A 25,859-nucleotide genomic window follows, 5' to 3' on the forward strand; every position below is an offset into this window, starting at 1 on the left:
CACATGCAAAGGCCAGCGTCTGACAATCCTTCAGGTAACAGTGAAGACATGGCACATTCCTGTCCAGCCAAAAGCTCCCCGTTGCAGGATGAACAGCTCCAGCTGTTTCAAACATGCCCCACATCTCATGGCTTCCACACAGGTCTTATTAAAAACCTCTACCAGAGACTGCATGCCCAGTGTGGCTCCTCAAAGACCTTGCCTGGGGACTCACCTGCACGCTCCTGAGAGCTCTGTCCTGGAACTGCCTCATTCTCATCATCTTTGATTTTATCCAAAAATGGTATTACCCCAGTCTGAATATCACATTTTTTGATATTTGAGCCACTGTGCTTGGCCACATTTTCCTTCTGACAACCCTGAAATGGTTCTGAAAATCAAATTCACCCTGCAACAATGATTTGTTGTGCCTGAACATATTAAAAAATGCTAAGGTAGGGCACAGTGGCTCACACCTGTAATCCCAGCACTTTGGGGTACCGAGATGGGTGGATCACCGGTCGGGAGTTCAAAGCCAAGCTGGTGAAACTCCATCTCTACTAAAGATGCAAAAATTAGTCAGGTGTGGTAGTGGGTGCCTATAGTCCCGGCTACTCAGGAGGATGAGGCAGGAGAATTGCTTGAACCTAGGAGGTGGAGGGTGCAGTGACCCGAGATTGTGCCACTGTACTTTAGGCTGGGTGACAGAGCAAGATTCTCTCAAAATAAATACATAAATAAAAAACCCAAAAATGTTAAGAAACTAAAACTATAAAAATATCTTTTGGTTAACTTTTAAAAATCTCTCTGTGGAGAAGCCTTCCTAATTATGACATGAAACCTGGAAGTCACAGATAAATTTGTGTAAATATGCAAATTTGATCATATAAATAGGATCAATTTAAATAAAAATAGTAATATTGTGCATTGAATAAAACACCACAAAGTAAAAGAGTAATAATAAAAAGGGGGAAAATTTTGAACACATTATCACAATGGGCTAATTTCCTTAATAAAGATCTACAATTAACAAAAAATGACGACAATCTTATAGAAAATTGGCAAGGCATATGCGCAGATATTTCACAGAAATATAACTTAGATATACCACATGAATTAGATCCAAGCACATTCAAACTACCAGTTATCATTTTTTAAATCTGACAGAATGGTAAAGATTAAACTTTTAGGACATGGGGGAGGCCAGCACTCATGCTTGTCCAGTAGGATTGAGGAAACATGGCGATGTCTGCTTATGCCCTGAAACTTACTGCCCTGGGGTCCTGCCATCCAGACACGGGGACTGCAGGACTGAGGCAGCTCAGTGGGCAGCCATGGGTGCTAAGTGGCGTGGGGCACGCGGACAGGGACAGCGTGTGGGGCGTGTGACACGTCTAAGCTCATCAGTGCACACGTCCTCTAAGGGGACAGAATTTTCAAGCAATCCTAGTTTGCTTCTTTTACGATGTGCTACGATGTGCCTGTGTAGCTATTTTTGACAAACGAATCTACTTCATTATCACAAAAGACACTCAGAGAGAAATGACTTGCATAATTTGCCGGGTCCAGAAATATTCCATGACTTATTTGGTGCACTTTTGGGAAACTTCCCGTTGTTTGCCTTATTCAGGCATGAGGTTACCGGCCTTCTTTAAATGGACCAAATTGATTTTGGTTTTACCTTTATGCGTCTTTGACTCTCAGCCTCCGGAGTTCTTTTTTTTTTTTTGAAGAAAGAAAGAAAGAAAAAAAATGAAGGAAAGGAAGAAAAAGGAAGAGAAAGAGGGAGAGAGAACGGGAGTATTGCGTTATTGCCCAGGCTAGAATGCAGTCTAAAAATGGGAATTGAAAACCTCTTTTATGCCAATAATTGTGCTTAACAATGGAGACAGGAAGGAATAAGGGAAGAAAATAGCAAACAAGCAGCCAACCAATATTTCATTTAAACCTATGAAATACTATGCAATTACTGATGAATGATTTACTTAATGTACGTCTTATGTATTTGAAGTGGAGAGTTCTATAAATGTTTATTAAGTTTACTTGTTCCGGGTCTGAGTTCAAGTCCTGGATATCCTTGTTAATATTCTGTCTCATTGATCTGTCTGGTATTGACAATGTGATGTTAAAGTCTCCCACTATTATTGTGTGGGAGTCTAAGTCTCTTTATAAGTCATTAAGAACTTATGTATCTGGGTGCTCTTTCTTTGCCTCTTTTGATCTTTGTTGCTTTAAGGTCTATTTTATCAGAGGTGAGAATTGCAACTCCTGCTTTTTATTTATTTATTTATTTTTGCTCTCCGTTTGGTTGGTAAATCTTCCTCCGTCCCTTTGTTTTGAGTCTTTGTGTATTGTTGCATGTGAGATGGGTCTGGATGCAGCATACCGATGGGTTTTGGCTTTTTCCTATCTGTATCTTTTGATTGGGGGATGTAGTCGATTTAAATTTAAGATTAATAATAATATATGTGAGTTTAATACTGCCCTTTGATACTAGCTGGCTGTTTTGCCCATTAGTTGATGTAAATTCTTCATTATGCTAATGTTCTTTACTTTTTGATAGATTTTTGGAAAGGCTGATACTGGTTGTTCCTCTATATGTGTAGTGCTTCTTTCAGAAGCTCTTGTAAATATTTAAATATCGGAGTTCTTTAAATATTTAAACTGGTGTATATCACGGAAGTAAAGGCACTGGCGGGGACCCAGCCCAGGCGGGGGCGGCAAGTGTGGGGAGGACAGGCCTTCTCATGCCCACAGAAGCTTCCTAGCCCTAGTCCTAATGTGACTTTTGACTCATTGAGGGACCATCTCTCCTGCTGTCTTTCTCGGCCTGTGTCATACGCTGACCTCCAGACCTCTTCCCCAAGGATTACGTTTTGGGGAGACTGCTGGCTCCAGTTCTGTGAGGCGTTCATTCCTGTCCCAGGGTCTCCCTCCAGCCTCCGGGGTTGGGGCTGCACTGGCCTGTGCAATGTGGCTATCCTCCCTTCCTCCCTTCCCCGAGTGCCCTGCAGGCTTACAGCTGCTCTGACCTCAGGAAGGTTTCCGTCTGGACCCCTCTCCTGCACCTGCCCACTATGAGGCCCCGGCTCTTGGAGGGAGGAGACAGTTCCTCTTTTTGTCTTCTGTCCTTTCTTGCTCTGCGCCGGCCTCTACTACGTGGCTCTGTCACCATTCACTGCAGCCCTGGGAGGCCCTAGGACCATATCCTGTCCTCCTATTGCAGTTGGTCGGGGGCTTCAGGCACACTCAGGGCACGGGCTAGTCTGCAGTTTCCCCAGCATGTGATGCCTTTGGGACACTTCCAGACCAAAACCGGATCTTTGCTGAACACAATGACGTGGGGACTTACAGCTCACCCAAGGTGATGTGCCCAGGCCTCACCTGGCTGTGCTGTGGGTCTCTGGCCTGGCAGGGGAGGAGCTCTGTGCTCAACAGATGCTGGGAGGGCCAGGGCCACCAGTCAGAACCCTCACCAGCCCCGGCCTCCAGGGACCCTCCACTCTGTGTCCTCAGGAGGGATGTTGACCAGACTGGAAATATGCCAACCCCCTCTGCCAGCCCCTTTGGCAGTTTTTCTAAGCTTTAGTAAACAGGGATCTCAGGTGCCAGGTGGAAAAGTGCTGCTCCCACTCACCTAGAGGAATTCCAGAGGAGGGGAAGCCCCGTCAACCTTTTATTGGGAATAGAACACATGAGGTTCAGCTCGTGCTAAGCACTGTACATTCACTGAAGCAGCGCGGCAAGGCTGGGCCCTGGCACCCACGCCGCACTGAGAGCGTGGTTCTGGGACTGCAGCTCAGCTGATCCATGGCACAGCTGCGTCTAAGACACAGCCCTGGCTGGGCGGCAACGGCTCACAGTAGCGATACATTCACAGGACACAGTCAGTGTCCAAAAAAAGGGGCTCAGAACACAGTTTCTACACGAGCACTTGGCACCCACATGACAGGGATGTCACTCAAGCAGCATGGCCACACATCATTGACAGCAGCTCAGGCCCTGCATCCTCCCATGCTGGGAGACTCCCTGAAGAGCAGGCACCTGCCATCCATGAGGAGGTGTCTCCCTCCATTGGTTAGCCCAAAACCACACAAGGTATGAGGAGAGCAGGCCTCTGGGTGAACTCACACACTCACACCCAAGGAAGAGGCAAACATGCTCAAGTCCAGAGTTCACAGTGGTGCCGCCCAGACCCACTGTCCTGCTGTCATTCAGCTTCCCCAGAGCAGCCAGGACAGCTTGCGCCATCTCCCAGACTCTTGGGAAGGGGAGCTCTGCCCTGGGGAGGAATCCGACAGGCTGGGAGACAAAACAAGAGTCTCATCACAGGGACACACACAACAGCAGCCACAGCCCCGCAGACGAGGCACAGGGATGGGACAGGTGGGGAGCCACACTGCGACCTCAGTGTGTGCCCGTGGTTCTGTCCTGCTCCTGCCTACCTGGAGCCCAGGCGGACAGGTGGTATTGGGCAGGGCCCAGGTCCAGACACAGCCCCCAGCCCTCTGGCCAGATGTGACTGGGAGAGGCTAATGCCAGGGCAGCATCAGGCCTCTGGAAGTCCCAGGGCCAGCGTTTAGAAAGTGCCACCGAAGCCCATACTGTGGCTCCTCAGGATAAAGTCACGTACAGGACGGAAGGGTTTATGCAGACCACCGTTGATGGGGATGGGTGGCTCGGCCACTACGAGGCTGGACTCTTCTGTCTGTTCAGGGAGTCGATGTAATGAAAAATGGCCCCCAGAGCCCAGCTGGTCTCAACATTGTCAATTTTCCGAGTGAGCTTGAAAAGACAGAGAAGGGGAGAGGGACCATCACACAGACAGGAAAGGCTTGTGCATCAGGAGGCTGCGGCTCCTTGGAAGCCAGGCATGGGCTGGGGGACATGACCCCAGCAACCGGAGAAGCGGTTCCAGGCCCCTCCCTCCATAAAGGGGCTGGGGCATGCCCTGAGGGCACCTTTACCTTCAGCACTTTGCTCCTGGGAAAGCCGAACTCCTGGAGCAGCAGGGTGATGTAGGTGAGGTCCATGCATGCGAAGGGGCTGCTCTGCAGCTGCGTCTCCAGGGTCCGACACACTGGTGATGAGATGCACCCCATTAGGCTCCAGGTGACTCCCTCCCCAGGACAGAGGGGCAAGTGCAGACCCCAATTCCACCCACTCCAGATTCACAGACAAGGCTGCAGCTGAGTGCAGAAGGTGCCCAATGCACAGCACAGGCAGGTGGGAGGCAGCCCTGGCCACCACCGTCTGGGCTCCACGGCGACCTGCCCACCTGGTGCTGGGCCACATTTCTGCATCTAAGACGCTGGACATCTCTCCCAGATGCCACCCTGAGTAAAACCTAAGCTTTCTGGGGAAAGAAAACACCAAAGCCAGCTCAGAACAATCCACTCCTGCTCTTGAGGAAGGGCAAATCCACCAAGAGCCATCCTGGGATTCTGCTTGAAGCCTTTTCCTGCTAGAGTTGTGGATACCCAGTGTCCATGGTCACAAATGGGAAAATGACACAAAAGCCTTAAAAAAGCCACTTTTGGGGGAGGGGAAGGGTAGTACTTCTTCTGGAAAGATGTACAAAGTTGAGCTCTTTGGACCTGCACACGGGGAAGGATAACCAAGAGCAGGAGACGTTCATCAAGGCTCAGCCACCGGGCCGGGCATGAAGGAGCCAGTGGAGGGGTGAGGTGTGTGGCACAGGCTCTTCTGGGCTAATCATCTGCAACCCCAGGGACAGTCCTCCATCCCCACATCCCTGGCTCCACTCTGTAGGGCCTCGGCTTCTTTAAGGTCATGTGATAATGGTGAACTTACTGGGACATCCCAGGGGAAATCACTTTTAGGATTACCGTAGGAGCAGCAAAATGGCATCAGATGAGGTGGAATCAAGGAACCTGGTTCCTTATGACCCCATGAGGGTGGGACAAGGATGGTGGCCTTTTCTCATCTGGGGCCACCGAGGCCCTTGCCTGTGGCCACCATTAGGAGGGGCTACACCCAGGAGAGTCGGGGCCAGTGACTGCATCATAAGTGTCATGGGATGACTGTCCCTGCTGAGACGCCCCCTGCAGCGTCACTCACCGTACTTGGCTGCGATCTCAAAGTCCCCCACCACCAGGCTGCCTCCCTTCTCTGCATCTGTGGGAGACACAACACCCAGTCTGCAAGAGCACCGTGAGGCCGGCAGTGTCGCTGAGATGTGAAGGTGGAATGGGGAACACTGGCCCCAGAGCCCCAAGGTGCTGACTGGCTTCCGAGGCAGGCCCTCTAGCTGCAGGCGGCCACCCATGTGCGCTGAAGGTGGCTTCTGGTTGACGCGGCATGTGGTGGGCACGGGGGCTGAGAGGGTCACCCCACATCCCAACCCTGCAGTGTCCCTCGAAAAAGCTTACCAGGAACCTGGGACCCCAAATTGAGTAAAATCTCAAGTTTAAGTTAAGAAAAATAAAATGGGAATGTTTTCTGAAGCCATAGCACTGAGCTCAGCAACAGTATTCTGGTATCAGTTTTCCAAATGTTAAAAAAAAAAAAAGGACTTAAAAAATAAAGTGAAGGGTGGTTTATTGGTGGCTTTCCACCTTGATCACCCACCTTCCACCCAGGCCTGGTCAGTGGTAGCTTTGCCAGCACAGAGACCCGCCGGAGGCCATGGGACCCAGAGAGCCAGCACCATGACATTGGCTTCTTATTTAAAACTGTTTTTATCCTTTATCACAGGCCACACATTCTGATGTTCTCACAACAACAGTGACTCTGCAACCCCCTCCAGAGTCCCCACACAGCCTGATGATTACCAGCCTTGGCCAACTCCAAATACCCTTTTCTGGCCTGATCTGGCTTCCTGGGCTGGGCAGGGGGAGTCAGAGAGATTCTACATTCAGTGAGGTAATCCCTCCCACGGGGACAGGTCAGCCACTTGCAGGTCCCAGGAGGCCTCCTGTAGCCAGGGCTGCAGGGTGGGGCAGAGCGGCTGAGCCTGAGACAATGTGGGTCAGTGCAGGGCCGGACCTGCCCTCCAGCAGGAACTGGAATCAACAGCAAGTCACCAGCCACGAGGTTTCACTGAAGGGCTCAAAAAATTGACTCATCTATATAAAGGGGACTTACTCCTTGCTATTCAGGATGAGACGCCTTCTCAAATCTACTTCTGGCCTCCTGTAGGGATGTGACAACAGGGTTGCTCGCCTGCCACCAGCCCTCTGCCTCAAGCAGCACACACCCTCTGCCCCTGCCCTCCACTGCCCTGACCTTCCTGGTCAGCCCATCTAGGCCCCCTTACCTATGAGCCCCACACCGGCTGCAAGGTCATAATAGTAGGAGAAAGCATAGAAGTCCACATACTTCACTTCCTCCGTCCTGTGCACTCTGTTTTGAAGGACCTCCGATACTCTGGTGGCACACAGCTCATGCAGGTTTGCCGCTGGGGACAAGGACAAGGCTAGCAGTCAGTGGGATCTGATCACTGAGACCTCACAGCTGCTCAGGGCCCCTCCTAGGGGACTTGAGACCTGAATTGTCAGGAAAAGGCAGGTCTAGAAGCCCCTAAGACCCCACCCCAAGTTGGTGCTGCTCCCCCGACAGGTCAAGAGCAGCCCTCAGGAGCCAGGGGACTGTTGGTCCCAGCCAGCAGGGACCGAAGACTGTGGGCACCAAGGCAGCTGCAGACCCGGACTCTGAGAAGGAGGCTGCTGACGCCTGACACCAGCCGGCCTCTGGCCTGTCGGGACCACTGCCCTGTGTTTCCCCTCTGCCAGCCCTGTGTCCTACCTCCTCACGGGGGGCCTGCACCCTCCCTATGTCACAGATAAGGAAGTGGAGGCCTACCTCACTTGCCAAGCTCCCACGGCTGTGGGTAGAGCGGAAACAGAGGACCCCAGAGGCCAACAGACTGCGTGGTCGTCTGAGGGCACCCGTACGCCCCACACCTCGACCCAGCTTCCCCAATTCTGCTCCACCAGGCCCTGTCCTTCCGAGTGATCCAGAGTTCCTGTGGTCCACAGACCCATGCCCCAGCCCTTTGACCTCATTTCCTCCTGCTGCCCCTTGCCAAGCCACACCACCTCCTCCTCATTCATTAAACACGGCAGCTGCCGGAGGGCCCAGGGGTATGCGATGGCGCAGCCTGGGGTGCTGCTGCTTCAGATCTGCGCAGCTCCTCTTAACCTCCTCCTGTCTCAGATCCATGTCACCCCACGAGGCTGTCCTTGGCTGTCCTAGTCACAGCTGCAATCACCCTCTCAGACCCCCACCCCTGTGTTATTTCTCCTGGAAGGCCTTTCCAATGAACTTCACTGTCTGGCTCCTCCTGTGGGACATGGCTGACTGGTCCTGCTGTGCCTGGTGTGGGCCCCCGGCACGTGCACCAGTGGGTGACTGAGTTGCAGGGACCTGCACATTGGCTGAAGGCACGCACCCCTCATGCCCAGTGCCCAGTCTGAGAGTAGTGTTTAACATTTCTCTCAGAAGAAACTGCAAGGGCACAGAGCACCAGAGCCTGCCCAGGGCCAGTGGGCGAGAGTGGGCTCCATGGCCTCGAACAGGACGGGTGGGAGCAGATCCTCCCTCTACACAGAGTGCCTGGGCCCCCAGCCCCACCCCTGCATCTCAGCCCCCAGCTGGCCTGGTCCTTCTTCCCTACAGTCCTGTTAGGAAATTGGCCCTCAGGAGGAAGCTTCTGGTGACAGACAGGGGAGCACTGAGCAGAGGCTGAGGGAGGGAGCCGGCTCTTAGCACAGGCGCAGGCCGCCTGCAGTCAAACCACCTCCACTTCCATGGCAGGTGCAGGCTCTCCTGGGAGAGGTCAGGAGCCTCCCATGGAGCATCCCATGGGATGTGGGAAAGGCATCGGGGAGGGGAGGCCACCACTCTCACCCTCAGAAGCCAAAAAGCAGCAAACCCCCCCATACCTGCTTTCTGACCCGAAATCCTGTATGTGACTTCCGCATGTTCCCATTCTCCTTTGAAACTGGGAGACAAGCAAGGGCTGACCAACTCCTTTCCATCCTTAGCTGAAACAGAGATTTAAAAAGGAAAGAGAAAGGAAGGTACATCACCGCTGTGGACCAGTGGGGTGGTGGGCGCTCAGAGAAGGGCATTTGGCGGGAGCACATGCACACATCAGATACCAAGGTCTTGGGAAGGCTGCTATGGCCTGGTCAGTTCCATCAGGGAAGATAGGCGCTACCAGCCTCAGGGTTGAGTCCCCGCCCCTGAAGCAGGCCACAGCAATCCCTGAGCTCTCCTGAGTCCCTGCCCACCGTGACACCCATGGTAAGGAGCAGAGGCCCTGGCCCTGGCCCTGACGCAGGCTGCATCCCCAGGCCAACTCCAAACTCTATTTCTCAGGAAAAACCAAGCCCACATTTCATGATTCTTCACAGAGCAAGAGAGGAGGGACATTCTTGCAAGTCTGGAATCATGAGTGAGAGAGAAAACCTTTCCCCGACAGCAAGAGTCCAGCACCCCCAGGGCCCTCCTGTGCTGTACAGAGAACAAGGTCCTCTCTTCACATCCCTAGAGCTGGCTCCCAACGTAGGGGATGAGTGTGCAGTTCCCCAGGTTTCTAGAAGCCGCAGCTCAGTGCTTCAGAAGGAATTTCACCAGCATCTTTTAAAAAATAGCTTGGGGCTGGGTGTGGCGGCTCACACCTGTAATCCCAGCACTTTGGAAGGCTGAGGTGGACAATCACTTGAGGGCAGGAGTTAGAGACTACCCTGGCCAACATAGTGAAACCCCATCTCTACTGAAAATACAAAAATTAGCTGGGCCAGGTATACCACCACCCTGGATTCCTGCCCCACCAGGGTGCCACCAACAAGGTCAGCAGCACACCCCCGCCCCCCTCACATGCCCTGGCCTGACCAGGTGCCCAGCATGCAGCGGGGCAGCAGTGGGGCAGGAGGGCGGAGGGACCTCTACTCCAGGGCCAAGCTGCTGCCCTGCTGAGGGGCTGGGGCCTCGTTCCCACTGAGAATGGAGGGCAGAGGCCAAGAGAGGGGGCCCCAGACAACGTGTCCACTTACCAGGCTGCCCCTCCACGCCGCCCAGGATCGCCAGGCGTGCCGACATCAGCCCGAGCCCGAGATAGCTGTGGGAATGACACCTCGGTGAGGGCGGGCGCCACAGCAGGCACAGGGCACAACACACTCACTCCTGGGACCCAGCGCTAGTGGGGAAGGGGGAGCTTGCAGCAAGGCAGTCAGTGAGCTTCTCTGCTCCTTCCAAAAGCCTCCTTCTGTAGAGTTTAGGGAATTTAGCTAATTAATTCAACACATGGCAGGAGCTCATCCAGGAGCTGCAGACACGACCCCCAGTCTGGGGCGCTCCTGCTTTATAAAAGAATTGACTGAAGGTGCCATGTGGCAATAGGGTGCACTCCTGCGCTGCTACTTCTCCTACTTCTCAAATTTCCTCCAAAGCAGAACAGCGTAAACATGAAAGGAGAAATGTGATCAGACTGTAGATAATTAAAGGATGAAGGAGGAGGACAGAGGAGGAGGGAGGAGGACAGGGAGAGAGAGGTCTGGGTGGATTCCCAACACGGGGATCCGATCTGCCATCCACGACCTCAAGAGGGCTGTGCAAGGCTCCAGGAGCTGCATGCAAGCCCGACAGCACCTCCCCACCCACGTTCCCAAAAGCAGACCTGTAGGAATAGAGCTTGTAGGTCCTGTTAAACATCCGCAGTGCCGTCAGGTAGCCGGGCGGGGAGGCCTGCAGGGTGCCCTGGGGAAGAACGAGGGTAACTATGCTTCCTGCTGGTCTTTCTAGAACATTCTCCCCTACTCACTGAATTCCTTTGAAAGAATAGGGATGCTTAGGTGCAGCCAATGAATTGAGCTGTTCACTAGGTGGCTGGCTGCAAGACAGGAGCAGGCAATGAGGAACCAACATCTGGGCCTCTGGAGAACGGTGCTTCCTTCCTACAGGCAACCTCCCCCATTCTGACAAACGTGGCCCAGCCAGGACAGCGATCACAGTGGAGCCTACAAGCCCACTCTTCCACGGAAACTACCCACAACAGGAGGATGAGTGGGTGAGGAGGGAACTGTTTTTAAAGCAGCAGATGCCTCAATGGGAAGTGTTTTCATCTTCTTAGGATATTTATCTTAAAAAGGCTGGAAGCTCCCTCCCAACCTACGAACTGGACGAAATCATTCTGCTTCTGTTCCATTCGGAACCCTGAAGGGAAGGGAGGCAGCACTTCACATTCTCTGGTCCAAATGTTTCCAGTTATTCTCTAATTTATCAACCCTCAAAAGACCAACTTTCTATTTTTGGCTTTTTTCCTGGTGGAAAAAAACTCCAAACCAGAAGCATCATCTGTGAGTGAGTCCCACTCTCAGATGGGGAAATGACCTCAGAGGTCCAGAAGCCTGGCCAACTCCACCCCAACCCCACCCCGCAGCACCTCCGCAGGCCCCACCCTACACCCTCACTGGGGGTGGCCTCGGGGTGGGAAGAGGGCCGTGGTTGGCAGGGGCTCGTTACCTCCACGCGAGGCAGGAAGGCGATCTGAGTGGATCCTCCGCCCAAATCCAGCATGCCCACGCTGCTCCCTCCTGGAGTTTTCAAGCTCCCTGGAGCACGGTAAGCAAAAACAGCACAGGGGCATTAGTAAGACGGTGAGAACCACAGAAAAGCCAGGGTGAAAGCCAGGCTCTTAGGAGAAAGAAACACAGGACAGAGAAGTAGCTCAGGTATTGACAAATCTCCACTTAAAGGTGTATGCCTAAGGGATAAGAGCAAAGGCTCCACCAGCTATGGTTCAATTTGGATCCTGCTGGGACAGCAGGAACCTTCAGGGGAGGTACTGAAACTGCTGTATCAGCTGGGAGGGAGGCCCCTGGCTCAGCTCTCTGATCAGCCCGTCTCCACTCCACAGAGCATCTCAGGCGGAGGGCCCCAACCCACCTGCTAACATTTCTATCCCCCAAAGCGGCAAATGGGCAAATCCTGACAGGAAACTTCTTTCCTTTTCGTACATACATCAGAAACACTGCTCTTTCCCATAATTCCAGCAAAGGGACAAAAATCCACATGCGCTAAGAAAAATGACTCGTCACTTGTCTAAAAACTGATGCTTCTATTCCTGTTCCACCTACAGCAGAGGAATCCGATTAGAAGGTGATTAGCATCCACATCACATTTAATACTGGAAAAAATGACTGGTTTGATTCATTACTTCTCTCATAAATGAGAGGATTGGGCTCCTGTTGGATGCTCTGCAGGGGACAGGGCAGGGGCTGTGCTGGGAGAAAAATGCCCCAGGCCTGCAGAGAAGCACCCTCTCCTAGCATCTACACCTGCCAGCCAGGTGGGCGGCCCCACCCATCCCCAATACCCTACAGTCAGCCAGCAAAACCCTGAGGGGTTATCTTGGAGAGCAGAAATGAGGCTCCTGCTCTCTAAAGGCCTGGCCGAGCCCTCCGCAGGCGTCGATGAACAGCTGGCCCCTGTGACGCAGCGCGTGCGCTGCAGGCATCTGTGAATGGCTCCCCTCTGTGATGCAGCGCGTACACACCTGTCAGGAAGTTGATGGTGATCCACGCCGAAACGCCTGCAAGAGAGTGTCACGGGCAGCATTTTAATCACTTGAGATACTGACAGCATAACACACATGACCGCTAAATGACTATTTTCAGATTTGGGGAGCACTATACCCAGCCTTCAGATCACTGGGTAGAAGGGAACATTTCTCATAAATGAAGCCAGCAGCGTCCAGCCGACTGTCCTGGGAGACAGCACACTGAATCCTAAAGCACTCCACCAGATGCCACATCTCTCCTTGGTTATTACTGGCCTCCTTTTTGGAAGAAGCAGAAAAAGAACCCAGTGCTCCCCTTCCCTCCCCCATATACACTTCCTCTCAAGGTCATATTGAAGACCTATCAGGAGCTAGTGAGAAACCTTAAATGTCTCCTAGAATTAACAATGCAACAACATTCTAAATGTGGAGGCAACCAGAGATTCTCTCCAAACGTTCTTAAAACTGAAACTGCTTTGTTTTCAGAAACTTCATTTATGCCAGGTTTGGAGTTGGTCAAGATAAGAATCTGTCTCTGACGCTGACCCCAAAAAGACTCTTTTGTGACACGTCAACTGTGAATCAGAATGGGGCTGTAACATCCATGGTTCCACACTCGAGCAGCTGACCGGGGAGGAGGCTCCCACACAGGGTGGGGTCGGGGGCAGTTAGAAGCAGCGGCACTGCTCCCACCCACCTCCCTGCACAGCCCCACTGCAGAGGTGCTTCCCGTCCCTTTACCTTCGTCTGTGCCGTTCATGATGGAAACACAGTCATCCCCTACAAGGAAAGGCGATGCCTTAAACACTTCTTTCACCTAAACGTAAAGAGAGACGTTTCTTCACCCTTTACAACGAATGAATGTTTATTTAGCTAGCTAGCTAGTCAGTCAAGTGAAACAGTAGGGGTAGAGAAGAATAAAAAAAATCTGTAACTGGTTGTTATCAATTAGTTGTAAATGCCACTGCACTCAGACCAGCTTTCTTCATTCTTTAGAATTTGTAGTCAGTGGTTTCGCATCATGCTTTCAGCAGGCAGTAACGGAACCCCAGGGGCACCTGCCAAGTTCTATGCGTCTGTTCAGGCCTCTCTAATCCTCTGCAAGTTAATCTACCGTCAGGGCATGCTGAGGCCCGTGCTGCCCTGGAGAACCTGTCCTAAGCCTGCTGGGGCTTAGAAGGGCTCTGGGGACTGCATAGACTGGGGGAAGATGGGGCACATTGGGCCTGCTGGGCTCCAAAACACTGCCCAGCTTTGGGATGTGAGATAAAGGAGCAGGAAGCCCTCCATGGCAGATGGCAACCTTCACCAGGGCCGGCTGGTCTCTGGGGGTATTTCCTTGCCCATCTTTCAGCGAGCTCTACCCATAGATGCTTCAGCACCTCTGCACACCCCACCTACACGCATGACCCACAATCCAACGCTGTGAGGGACCCTGACAGGCGTGCCCTGTGCCCTCCTCCTACAGTTAAATGGATGGAGGCAACACGGAGGGTGAGGAGGACCCACTGCTGAGTGCTGGGCACTGGCCCTGACGGAAGAGGGGCTGGAAGAGGCCACAGGGCCCCTTCAACAGTCATGTCTGAGCATTGGACCAGGAGCAGGATGAGCAGCTGTCATGGGAAACAAGCAGGCTTCAGCTGAGCCACAGGGGCTCAGCACACATGCGCTTCTGACTGGGATCAAGTTCCTGGAAGGCACCATGCACTTTTATTTATTTTATTTTTTTGAGACAGGGTCTCACTCTGCCACCCAGGCTAGAGGGCAGTGGCATAATCACGGCTTAGTGCAGCTTTGACCTCCTGAGCTCAATCGATCCTCCCACCTCAGCTTCCCAAGTAGCTGGGATGACAGGCATGCACCACAACACCCAGCTAATTTTTGTGTTTTTGGTACAGATGGGGTCTTGCTATGTTGGCCAGGCTGGTTTTGAACTCCTGGACTCAAATGATTCACATGCCTTGGCCTCCCAAAGTACTGGGAGTACAGGCGTGAGCCATGGCCCCTGGCCCACAGCACACTTCTAAAATAAAGTTGCTTTCTTTATTATAAAACACAGATTCACTCTAGAAAAAGACAAATAACCTTAAATGTCACAAGGAACAAAGTATCATCTGCCTGCCATCCCTTCACCTAAAGGTGATGCTGCAAACTTTTCTTCAGAAGCATCTGTGTCCTGCCTGACTATGCGGCACTGGTGAGAGAACAGGTGTTTGTAGTCATCAGTAGCCCCTAGGGGCTGGCTAATGGCACTGGGAGTGGCCAGGCTCACCTTCTGCAGTAACTTCTGGGCCTTTTCTCCAGGTAACAGGCGTAAGCCAGCTGTGGCCTTGAGGACCAGAGGGGTGGCCTTCCAGAAGTCAAACGGAATGTCCTGTTTAGCAACATCCAGTAGTTCCTGGATTCCCTGAGCACTCTGTGAACATGGTAAGAGCAAAGCAGGGTCTGTGAAATGCAGCATACAGGCTCTGTGAAATGCAGCATACAGGCTCTGTCAAATGGCAGCATTCAGAGTCTGTCAAATGCAGTATATAGGGTCTGTCAAAGGTAGCATACAGGGTCTGTCAAATGCAGCATTCAGGATCTGTCAAACGTAGCATACGGGGTCTGTCAAATGCAGCCTACAGGATTGGTCAAATGTAGCATTCAGGGTCTTGTCAAATGCAGCATACAGGGTCTGTCAAATGCAGCATTCAGGATCTGTCAAATGTAGCATACAGGGTCTGTCAAATGCAGCATACAGGGTCTGTCAAATGCAGCATTCAGGGTCTGTCAAATGCAACATATGGGGTCTGTCAAATGCAGCACATGGGGTCTGTCAAATGCAGCACACGGGGTCTGTCAAATGTAGCACATGAAGTCTGTCAAATGCAACATATGGGGTCTGTCAAATGCAGCACATGGGGTCTGTCAAATGCAGCACACGGGGTCTGTCAAATGTAGCACATGAAGTCTGTCAAATGCAACATATGGGGTCTGTCAAATGCAGCACATGGGGTCTGTCAAATGTAGCATACGGGGTCTATCAAATGCAGCCTACGGGGTCTGTCAAATGCAGCATACGGGGTCTATCAAATGCAGTGTACAGGCTCTGTCAAATGTAGCCTATGGGCTCTGTCAAATGCAGCCTACAGGGTCTGTCAAATGCAGCATACAGGGTCACACATGCTGCTTCCACCCTTTCGGTTTTTTTTTTTGTTTCCGGAGACAGTGTCTCACTGCGTTTCCCAGGCTGGAGTGAAGTGGCTTGATCACAGCTAATTTTCACCCTTGAATTCCTGGGCTCAAGTGATCCCCTGCCACAGCCTTACAAGTAGCTGGGACAATAGGCGTTAGGCACCACACCCAACTAATTTTGAAAAACTTTTTTTTTTTTTTTTTTTTTTTAAGACAAGAGTCTCGCTCCATTGCTAGGCGCCAGGCTGGAGTGCAGGGGTGCGATCTCGGCTCACTGCAACCTCTGCCTCCCGGATTCAAGCAATTCTCCTGCCTCAGCCTCCCAAGTAGCTGGGACTACAGGTGTGCGCCACCATGCCCAGCTAATTTTTGTATTTTTAGAGACGGGGTTTCACTATGTTGGCCAGGATGGTCTTGATCTCTTGACCTCGTGATCCACCTGCCTTGGCCTCCCAAAGTGCTATGATTACAGGTGTCAGCCACCATTCATAGCCCTTGCTTTTATAAATATTTTCTTCTTCTAATTTTCAAAACCTGCAGGAAACAGTGACACAAGTGGTACTGGCAGGTGTGTGGGAACATGGGGACGAGCTGAAACGTGGTAGGGGGAGGAGAGGTGAGGAGAATAAGCCTGCTCTTCTACTGCAGCCTGGTGACCCAAGTCCATACCCAGACCTGTGCCAACCCTCACGGGCGATCTCAGGTGAGCCTCAGCTCCACTGGACATCGCAAAGGTGTAGCACTAGACAGTCCTGGGGTCCCTCCCAGTGCTAAATCCTATGACACCTACATCGAGGAGCCACTTTACCTGCCAGAGTGCTGGAGAGTCCAAGGCTGGATGAGGCGCTATGTCAGTGTGTGCATGAGAGTGAAGGCCTAGGAAGGTGGCTGGGTGTTGTAGACAGGTGTGATTCTGTGGGGATACGTGGGCCGCATCTGTCCAAGGGAAAAACACCTCCTACCCAGAAATCCCACTCCAGTAGTTCATCTTGGGAGGCCGAGGCGGGTGGATCACGAGGTCAAGAGATCGAGACCATCCTGGTCAACATGGTGAAACCCCGTCTCTACTAAAAATACAAAAAATTAGCTGGGCATGGTGGCGCATGCCTGTAATCCCAGCTACTCGGGAGGCTGAGGCAGGAGAATTGCCTGAACCCAGGAGGCGGAGGTTGCGGTGAGCCGAGATCGCGCCATTGCACTCCAGCCTGGGTAACAAGAGCGAAACTCTGTCTAAAAAAAAAAAAATGGGGAGAAGAATATGGAAGCCTCTGTTTACATACGTATCAACTAGCCTCAAAGGACGCTAAGAGAGCCGGGACGTGGGCCTCTGAGGCAGTCGGGAGCGAGAGGGATGTCTGAGCTGTCGCCCTGGAGCGCGTGGACATTTGTCCCACTTGAATGTGTGTCACCGACTCAACCAAGTAAGGCCTTAAAAATCCTAGGAGCTTATTCTAAATTTATCTAATTTAATACGTTTTAACCATAAGGTCGCTCTAGAATTGCTAATTTTTCTTTTTTAACTAAGCTACAGGAAAGCACGGCTTGAACTACATTGTCTGAGATCACGACACATTTGTGGACAACAGCAGTGTACTAGCTCATGACTTAAGCAATGCTTGAACCAAAAGGGAGTGACAAGTCTCTCCACAGACAGTTTTGCCAGTGCCTAGACAGAAGTAGCAACGCTACAAATGTACATAAATCATTATTTGACAATTTTAATTAAATTTCTATTTATTTGGTTTTGCGGATTTTGCATAATGCCTTTTTTGGGGGAGGGGTTGGAGTCTCACTCTGTCCCCCAGGCTGGAGTGCAATGTTACAATCTTGGCTCACTGCAACCTCTACCTCCCGTGTTCAAGCGATTCTCCTGCCTCAGTCTCCCGAGTAGCTGGAATTTCAGGTTCACACTAAGTTTTGCATTTTTAGTAGAGACAGGGTTTCACCATATTGGCCAGGTTGATCTTGAACTCCTGACCTCAAGTGGTCCACCCACCTTGGCCTCCCAAAGTGCTGGGATTATAAGGCGTGAGTCACTGCACCTGGCATGTAATGTTTTTAACTGTTTTTTTTTTTTTTGATGTAAGTTCTCACTTTGTCACCTGTGGCACAATCACGGCTCACTGTGGCCTTGACCTCCCAGGCTCAAGTGATCCTCCCACCTCAGTCTCCCAAGTAGCTGGGATGACAGGTGTGTACCACCATCCCCAGCTACTTTTTAAATTTTGTAGAAATGGGGTTCTCATTGTGTTGCCCAGGCTGGCCTTGAACTTCTGGGCTCAAGAGATCCTCTTGCCTCAGCCTCCCAAAGTGCTGAGATTGTAAGTGTGAGCTACCATGCCCGGACAACATTAATTTTTTTGTTTGAGTCAATGTTTGCTATCTTCAATCAGAAACAGCAACAAAAAATTAAAAATATATTATGCAAAATTCACAAGACTAAATTAGTGCAAAAAATTTGAATAAGTAAACTGTCAAATAATGATTTTTGTAAGTTTGTAGGATTTGTGCTTCTGACCTGTACCAAGACTTTGAGACCCCCAGGAGAGAACTAAGCGCTGGCATGGTGGAGACAGAGGAGGGGGCCGGGTGGGGGTGCGTTCTCCTCTGGGCTCGCATGCTGCACACCTTCTCTCATCTGACCATCCCAGATGGCGTGAAGTGCCCAGGGAGCACCGTCAAAGCCCCCTTTCCTTGTGAACACAGTCTACCACATTCAAAGGGAAAGAACCGGCTTGAACACATTCCACAGGTGAACAGGGAGACACTGGAGATGATCCTTACCTTTTCAACATCATCAGCATAGGCAGAAAGACCTGGCTTCAGTGCTTTGAAGGTTTCGTGGGTCAAGGTGGGAGTTTCTAAGGGGAAAACATGTTGAAAAAAGGTACAACTATGAATACATACGTGGATATAAGAACACGTACAATCACGACTAGCCACACTTTTTAAAGACAGACGCAGACGATACAGACCAGTCCCCAAGTGGCAGGGGCCCTTCAGCTATTCCTTGTCTAAATTCTGACTCTTTGTTCATCTGAACAAGATGAGTATAATACCTAATGTCTTGGCCAGAATTTTACTTTTTAATTAATTATTTTTTAAAAATTTTATTGACTTATTTATTTATTTATTTTTAGAGAAGGGCCCTTGCTATGCTGCCTGGGCTGGTCTTGAACTATTGGGCTCAAGCAATCCTCCCATCTCAGTCTCCTGAGTAGCTGGGACTACAGGTGCAAGCCATTGTGCCCTGCATTCTACTTTTTAAAAATCCAACTTTACTGAAGATAATTACATAGGAAATGACTGCATCAGTGTTAAATTTTAACATAGTTAATTCTTGCCAATTCAATAAACAGAAGAATAAGATAAATGACTCCGAACTGCAAATAGGAATATTATTTCCTTGACTCTAAAATGGATGTATTACAGGGTTCTCAAGATTAGGGTTTTTTCTTCATTTTAAAACAGGGAGTGTTTCAAATTATTAGGAGTGGTCTGAACGTGTGGGTACAACAAGAAGGCATACCAAATTCAGACACAAAGACTGGACCAGAAAAGATCAGGGACAAAACTTTCTGCAAGGACTTTTCTCTTCAAAGAGAAAACCCTGGGACATGGCTCCAAAGCATCGCAGGCTGATGTCTGTTGCACACTTAGCTTCGAAGTCACTTTTAGAGATCAGTAGGTGTGGCATCTAAATATTTCACTACTGTAATAAGTTAAAAAATAAAGCAGATGGAGTCAAAAGTAAATAAAACACACTACCCAGCTTTAGAGAGAGCAGCTAGAAATGTCTAGCGCCAGCAGAACCGTGCGACGACAGGCTGGTGTCTACCCAGCAGTTTCCAGGTCGGCCAAGAACAGCCCGGGACACCCAGGGGACCTGCCTGGCCGGGGCTGCAAACTCTCACTGGCTATGGCTAGAGACACATGGAGGGTGAACCTCAGGGTCACAGGCACGAGAGGGGCATCAGGGAACCAAGGGAAGAGGGCAGGGGAACTGGGTGGTGAGGGGGCCTTTGGGAGAAGCTGCCTGCCCTGGCCTGAGGCCCACCCTAGAAGCATAGCCAACAGGGTCCAGGCTCCATCTCACTTCTCCAGCTGAGGCCCCTCTCGGCTGTTGCCCCTGGCCATCTTGGCCCACCTGGTAGCTCCCGGTCAAGTCCAGGGGCCTTTGCTATTTGTCTGACTTTCCTGATTTCCTGGCTCCCATGGGTCTGAACTCCCCACAAAGCCCCAAACACAACCACTAGCCTAAATCATGGTCCCAGCCACCTGACCTGCTGGTGAGTGCGGGGAGTGGACAGGTCACCAAACACCTTCAAGGTCTCAGCTGCCCTTCAGCATGGTCACTACTCACTAGTTTAAGAGTGATCTGGGACTCCCGGGAAATTCAGATGCTTGGACCCCAGCCCACATCGGCACCAGCATCTCTGGGAAATTGCATTTGGACAAGCTCCCAGCTGAGTCCGTGTCTGGAGGCCCAGCCCACACCGTAGCGTAGGGCAGGAGATCCCAGGAGCCCTGACATGAGAGGTCGAGAAGGCAGACCCCACGCCTGCTTCCTGTGATTACCTCTGGGGGGCTGGGCAAACTGGAAGATGTGTACTCGGGTGCCAGTGCTTCCTGCATCAAACATGATCCCGTAGAAGACCTTGTGCCCATGTGCAGCTGTCCCTGGAGGGCTGTGGGCTTGCTGACTCCACCGGGCCCCTGGGGCCACCCCAGTAATGCTGAAGGCCTGAGTGGCGGGGGCCCGGTGCCACTTGATGTAGGCGACGTAGATGAACAGGCCCACGCAGAGGCCCAGGGGGTACACCACCTTCGCCACCCGCAGGTTTCCGTGGTTGGATATTTTTCTCATCCTTGTCTGCCAAGGACCGTGCTGCAGCTGCTGGTGGGAAGTGGGGAGAGGCAGGAAAAGCATGTTAGGGTGCCAGGTTCCAAGGCGAGTCAGACGTCCCCAGGTCCAGGGATAAAATGTTCAACCTGAAACCGCTCTGTGTTCCCCCTAGGAATCAGAAGCTTGATTTGATCCTCATAATGATTCCAGAAGGTGTGGTTCCTATCTCACATAACGCCAGGACAGCCCGTTCAAGGTCTCACGGAAGAGGAACTGAGGTTTATAACGGCAGGACGGCTCGCTCAAGGTCACACACCTTGCAGGTGCTGATCTGTCGCACAGACCACAGCTGCTGGCTCCTCTAGGAGAGGGTCCCATCAGTGGCTTGGGACACATGGTGATTTATGTTAAAAAAGCCACATGTAAACGGTGTTCCCAAACTGTTCACGGGAACAGAAGCACGTATCTGGTTCAGTCTTTCAATGCTCACTTATACTTCTGTTTAGGCAATTTACTTTTTGAAAGGTTTAAACTCTGCCCCTTGGGCAACTACCGAGACGAACCTGATAAATGTAGCTCATTTTTCTGGAAGTTTCACAATGGATATCTTTCTTCATTCACATAGCCCATTCCTGCCAAGGAGCAAATAATGTCTGTGTATTTTCAAAGCCTATAAAAATTCGACTAGAGTAGCAAAATTAATTCATTGGGTGCCATTATTTTTGGTTCGATACACCCAAAATGAAAGCATCTGTTCAAGTTTCACTGGCAGCTCCAGTGTGAGGCAGCATGTGGGAAACTGAGGCTGCAAAGGATGAGAAGCACAGGCTGACTTCAGGGCCCCCACCTTTGGGGAACGTCCATCGGCCTGCCCTCCCTCACTCTTTCGGTCGTCCTGGTGAGTGGCCACTCCTAGGGCGGCAGGGGTCAGGAAGGCGCCGGGCTGGAAGTGGCCCTGGCTCTGCCTGCAGCCTCGTGTGATGGTGGGCAAGATACCCCGCGAGGGGGCAAGTCCCATTTGTAATATGGGGCTACTCACGGGAGAGCCCCTCGTGACTTTGCTTGGGGATTCAGTGTGCTCAGGACAGGTTGCAGAGAAAGCACATGCCACGAGCAGGCTTTACAGAAGGGCAGCAGGAGGCGACAGCTCTGTAGAATCAAGGAAAGCATGGCTGCACTGCGGAGGAGGGGCAGTGGCCGTCAAAGAGGCAAGCCCACGGCGACCTGCACTACCTGAGGCTGTTCGGACGCAGCAGAATGGGAGGTCGGGGCCTGCAGGGCAGAGCACGGGGAGCAGGCGCTTCCTGGCCCCTTCTTACTGAGGTGCCACCTGTGGCCATAGCTGGATGTCCTCAGGCCCAGAGAGGTCAGATGAGCACTGCCACAGTGCCCCGTGCCAAGGGGAGAGACCTCACCAGTGGCCTGGGGCGAGACAGGAAAAACCACCCTTACCTAAGCATCTGCCACAAGTGGGGCTACAAAAAGGTTTTCCTGGCAGATGCCAAGGTGCAGCCCTCCCCAGCCCTATTCTGGGCCTGGGTCCCACTGCCCGGGAGCTTCCCACAGCTCTCAGGATCGTGTTGCAGCCTCTGTCTGGACCCGAACCTGCGGCCCCTGCTGCTTCACTGCACTCCTCTTTTGTCCTTGCCCACAGTGCTCTGAGAACAGTGCCTTCTTCTGCCCCTAGAACTCAGTTCCTCCCTGCCTCAGGCCCCTCGCACAGACCGATGTGCATTCCCAGAATGCTTGTCCACCAGCCTGGCACCGTGTCTTCATTCTGAAACCTCCACTGAAATGTCACTGCCACCCCCTTCCTGGATGCCCCCAACTTGCACGTGCCCCATCATGCACTCTCTGAGCTCTCCACACCTACCACCAGAATCTGTGATGATGCATGTTCATGGACCTGGTTCCTGTAGGTCTGTGTTTCCCCTCTAGGCCATGAGCCCCGGGGCAGGGACTCAGCTTATCTTGTGCTGCTGCTGCCCTGCATGGCAGCCAAGCCCTTCCTTCTCTAGAATGGAAGAGGCTGTTCCTCCACCCACCCCAGTACCGTCTTTGTTTTTTTTTTTTTTGAGATGGAGTTTCACTTTGTCACCTAGGCTGGAGTGCAATGGTGTGATCTTGGCTCACTCCAACCTCTGCCGCCTGGGTTCAGGTGATTCTCCTATCTCCATCTCAAGTAGCTGGGATTACAGTTGCTTGCCACTGTGCCCAGCTAATTTTTGTATTTTTAGTAGAGACGGGGTTTCACCATCTTGGTCAGGCTGGTCTTGAACTCGTGACCTTGCGGTCCACCCACCTTGGCCTCTCAAAGTGTGAGGATTACAGGCGTAAGCCACCGCACCCAGCCCACTCCCATACCTTCTATAGCATCACCAGGCACACAACGGAGTCCTGTAGGAAATCCACTAATGGGGAGAGGACACAGCAAGATGGCAAAAGAGGAAGCACAAAGGCCTTCGTTTCCCGACAGAGAAACATTAAAAACAACTAGAGACTGGCTACAATACTGCACGGGAGCTCTGCAAAACAAGCAATGATCTACAGCAACCAAGAGAATGCTCAGCCCAGAAGCAGCCACATTCAGGATGTCAGAACTCTGGGGTGTTTCATTCACCCCTGCCACATGCCTCCCCAGCACGGTGCTGCCTGATGAAAGCAGCAGTCTGGTTCCCAATTCCTTCCACCGAACTGGAGGGAGCAGAGTGGACCTTTTTACAACATCCTAATCTATCTTGGGCTGCCTGAGGAACAGATCTCTGTTTCACCTGACTCTGAGCTCAGAGCTCAGACAGGAAGTCAGGGAAAATGGCTGCGGGCACTACTAGGCAAAGCTGCAGGGTGACTATGGCCCCATGCATACCTGGGGCAAGAATGACAGGTGGAGAAATACAGTAGAACATCTCAGGCCCAAGGAGAGACTCGGGGAGACTTCGGGAAAGTAAGACATATATATTTTTAAAGCTCTGTAAAAGTTTAACGGAGCCATCAAGGCATATAATTTATGTTCCGGCAGACAGGAAGTCCTACTTTCTCTTACCCAAAAAAAAGGGCACACATTTTATCAAAATTTGACAATTCAGAGTTAAGGGTACTGAGATTAAGCTTCAGAGCACCAACTTAAACAAAACAATGAAAAATTGGTTATTCAACTTGGAAAGAGGAACTAGAACCAAGGCACAATGGGGAGATTAAATATGTGTTCCTTGATCTCAAAGTCCTTTTAGGAACAGGAGTTCTGGCTACATGTGAGCAACACATCACACCACCAAACCCCAATTCCAGAATCTAAATTTACGACATAGAAAAACAAAGGTAACTCCAAATACATTTCTTGGTATATTCCAAAGGGAAGCTTGAAAGTATTCATAGGGAAAGGAAGGTATTTAAAAATAGCCATGAATATGGGGAAATTGAAAAAAAAGGAAAAACACATACATAGGCCCAGAGAAGATGCATCCTCAGAAGAAACCTGAGGAGACTTCAGCCTTCATCTGGAGCTGATCCCCACGCTGAGACAGATCCTGCTATTCAGTGGGGGCCGTTCCCAATACAGAGGTAGTCTGTAAAGACTGGGAGATGGAGCTGTTTTTCAAATGCCCAACATTCAGCAAAAAAAAATCACAAGGCATACAAAGAAATAGGAAAACACAGCTCATGCAGAGGAAGAAAATGAAGTGGCAGAACCCATCCCTGAAGAGACACAGGCACTGGATGTACTTGACCAAGACTTAAAAATGACTACCGGGCCGGGCTTGGTGGCTCACGCCTGTAATCCCAGCACTTTGGGAGGCTGAGGCGGGTGGATCACGAGGTCAACAGATCGAGACCATCCTGGTCAACAAGGTGAAACCCCGTCTCTACTAAAAATACAAAAATTAGCTGGGCATGGTGGCGCGTGCCTGTAGTCCCAGCTACTCGGGAGGCTGAGGCAGGAGAATTGCCTGAACCCAGGAGGCTGAGGTTGCGGTTAGCCGAGATCGCGCCATTGCACTCCAGCCTGGGTAACAAGAGCAAAACTCCGTCTCAAAAAAAAAAAAAAAAAAAAAGACTACCTTAAACATGCTAAAAGAGCTGAAGGAAAACAGATAAAGAGTTAAAAGAAATCAAGAAAACAACATATGACAACAAAATAAGAAATTATAAAAAGGAATCAAACAAATTGTGGAACTGAGAAATCCAAAACTAAACTGAAAACTCTTACCAGAGGGATTTGAGTCTGCAGGGGAATCAGCAAACTTGAACACAAGACATTTGCAAATATCAAGTCAGAGGAGCAAAAAGAATGAGGAAAGTGAGCAGAGCCTCAGGGACTTAGGGGCCTCCATCACACGCACCATGTGCATTGTGGAAGTTTAAGGAAAGGGAATGGGGTAGAGAAATTATGTGAAGAAAGAATAGCTAAAAACCTCTCAAATTTGACTAAAGACGTGAATAGAAACATCCTAGAAGCTCAGTAAACCCCACATAAGATAAACCCAAAGAGACCCACACTAAGACACAATACAATCAAACTGTGTAAAGACAAAGGCAGAATCTTGAAAGCAGCAAAAAATGACTCAGCTGGAGAAAGAATCCTCAATAACATTGTTAGTCAGTGTCTTAGCAGAAACATCAGAGGCCAGAGGCAATGGGATGATACACCCAAACTGCTGTAAGAAAAAAAATGTCAACAGAGAATTCTATATTCAGCCAAACTGTCCTTGAAAAATTAGGGAGAAATTAAGACATTTCCAGATTAATTAAAGATGTGGGTGTTCACTGCCACTAGATCTGCCTTACAAGACTGCTAAAGGGAGTCTGCAAGTTAAAACGAAAGGGCGCTAGACAGCAGCTGAAGGCTGTAAGAAAATATAAACATCTCCAACAAAAGCAAATGGAGGGACAAATAAAGGAACTAGTATTAGTGTACAATTGGTTTGCAACACTACTTAATATTTCCTTCAGGATTTAAAAGACATATGCATAAAAATAATTATAGGTTTATGTTAATGGGTACATACCCAATATATCCAGATGTAATCTGTGACATTAATAACAAAGTGGGGGTAGATGGAACTGTAAAGGAGGGGTTAGAGTGTTTGACTGAAATTAAGTTGATATCAATTTTAAATGGATTGCTATAACTTTTAGGATGTTGTGTATGTAATCCCTATGGCAGTAACCACAAAGAAAATGTTTGTAGCATATACACAAAAGAAAATGAGAAGGAAATAAAAAAACAGAACCTACAAACAATCAACTAAATACAAAAGAAGGTAGTAATGAAGGACAAAACAGCTACAAAATATATACAAACAACAAAAGAGCGAAAACAAGTCCCTCCCT

At 50.6% G+C, this 25,859-nt stretch overlaps 1 protein-coding gene across 6 annotated transcripts in view; it reads right to left on the reverse strand.

Moving 5' to 3' along the window:
* Positions 1-4,406: 4,406 nt before the first annotated feature.
* Positions 4,407-25,859, reverse strand: part of ENTPD6 (ectonucleoside triphosphate diphosphohydrolase 6) — a 35,595-nt gene continuing 14,142 nt past the window's right edge. Inside the window, exons 1-14 of one of the 6 annotated variants that reach the window (XM_021666243.2) lie at positions 21,092-21,437; positions 20,261-20,576; positions 18,467-18,543; positions 14,778-14,921; positions 13,247-13,322; positions 12,503-12,538; positions 11,470-11,558; positions 10,625-10,704; positions 10,002-10,066; positions 8,886-8,987; positions 7,259-7,399; positions 6,061-6,117; positions 4,947-5,059; positions 4,407-4,764 (exon numbers count right to left, since the gene is read on the reverse strand). In XM_021666243.2, the coding sequence (XP_021521918.2) occupies positions 4,666-4,764; positions 4,947-5,059; positions 6,061-6,117; positions 7,259-7,399; positions 8,886-8,987; positions 10,002-10,066; positions 10,625-10,704; positions 11,470-11,558; positions 12,503-12,538; positions 13,247-13,322; positions 14,778-14,921; positions 18,467-18,543; positions 20,261-20,576; positions 21,092-21,145 (1,449 nt within the window). In that variant the 5' untranslated portion in view covers positions 21,146-21,437 and the 3' untranslated portion in view covers positions 4,407-4,665. Of the gene's footprint in view, positions 4,765-4,946; positions 5,060-6,060; positions 6,118-7,258; positions 7,400-8,885; positions 8,988-10,001; positions 10,067-10,624; positions 10,705-11,469; positions 11,559-12,502; positions 12,539-13,246; positions 13,323-14,777; positions 14,922-18,466; positions 18,544-20,260; positions 24,458-25,859 lie in introns of those variants that run through there. The other 5 variants (XM_021666242.2, XM_064374046.1, XM_064374114.1 and 2 more) reach the window with 5 other exon arrangements.

This window comes from Aotus nancymaae, unplaced genomic scaffold (assembly GCF_030222135.1).
Source record: "Aotus nancymaae isolate 86718 unplaced genomic scaffold, 86718_ANA_hifiasm-v0.15.2.pri h1tg000001l, whole genome shotgun sequence".
Taxonomy (NCBI): domain Eukaryota; kingdom Metazoa; phylum Chordata; class Mammalia; order Primates; family Aotidae; genus Aotus; species Aotus nancymaae.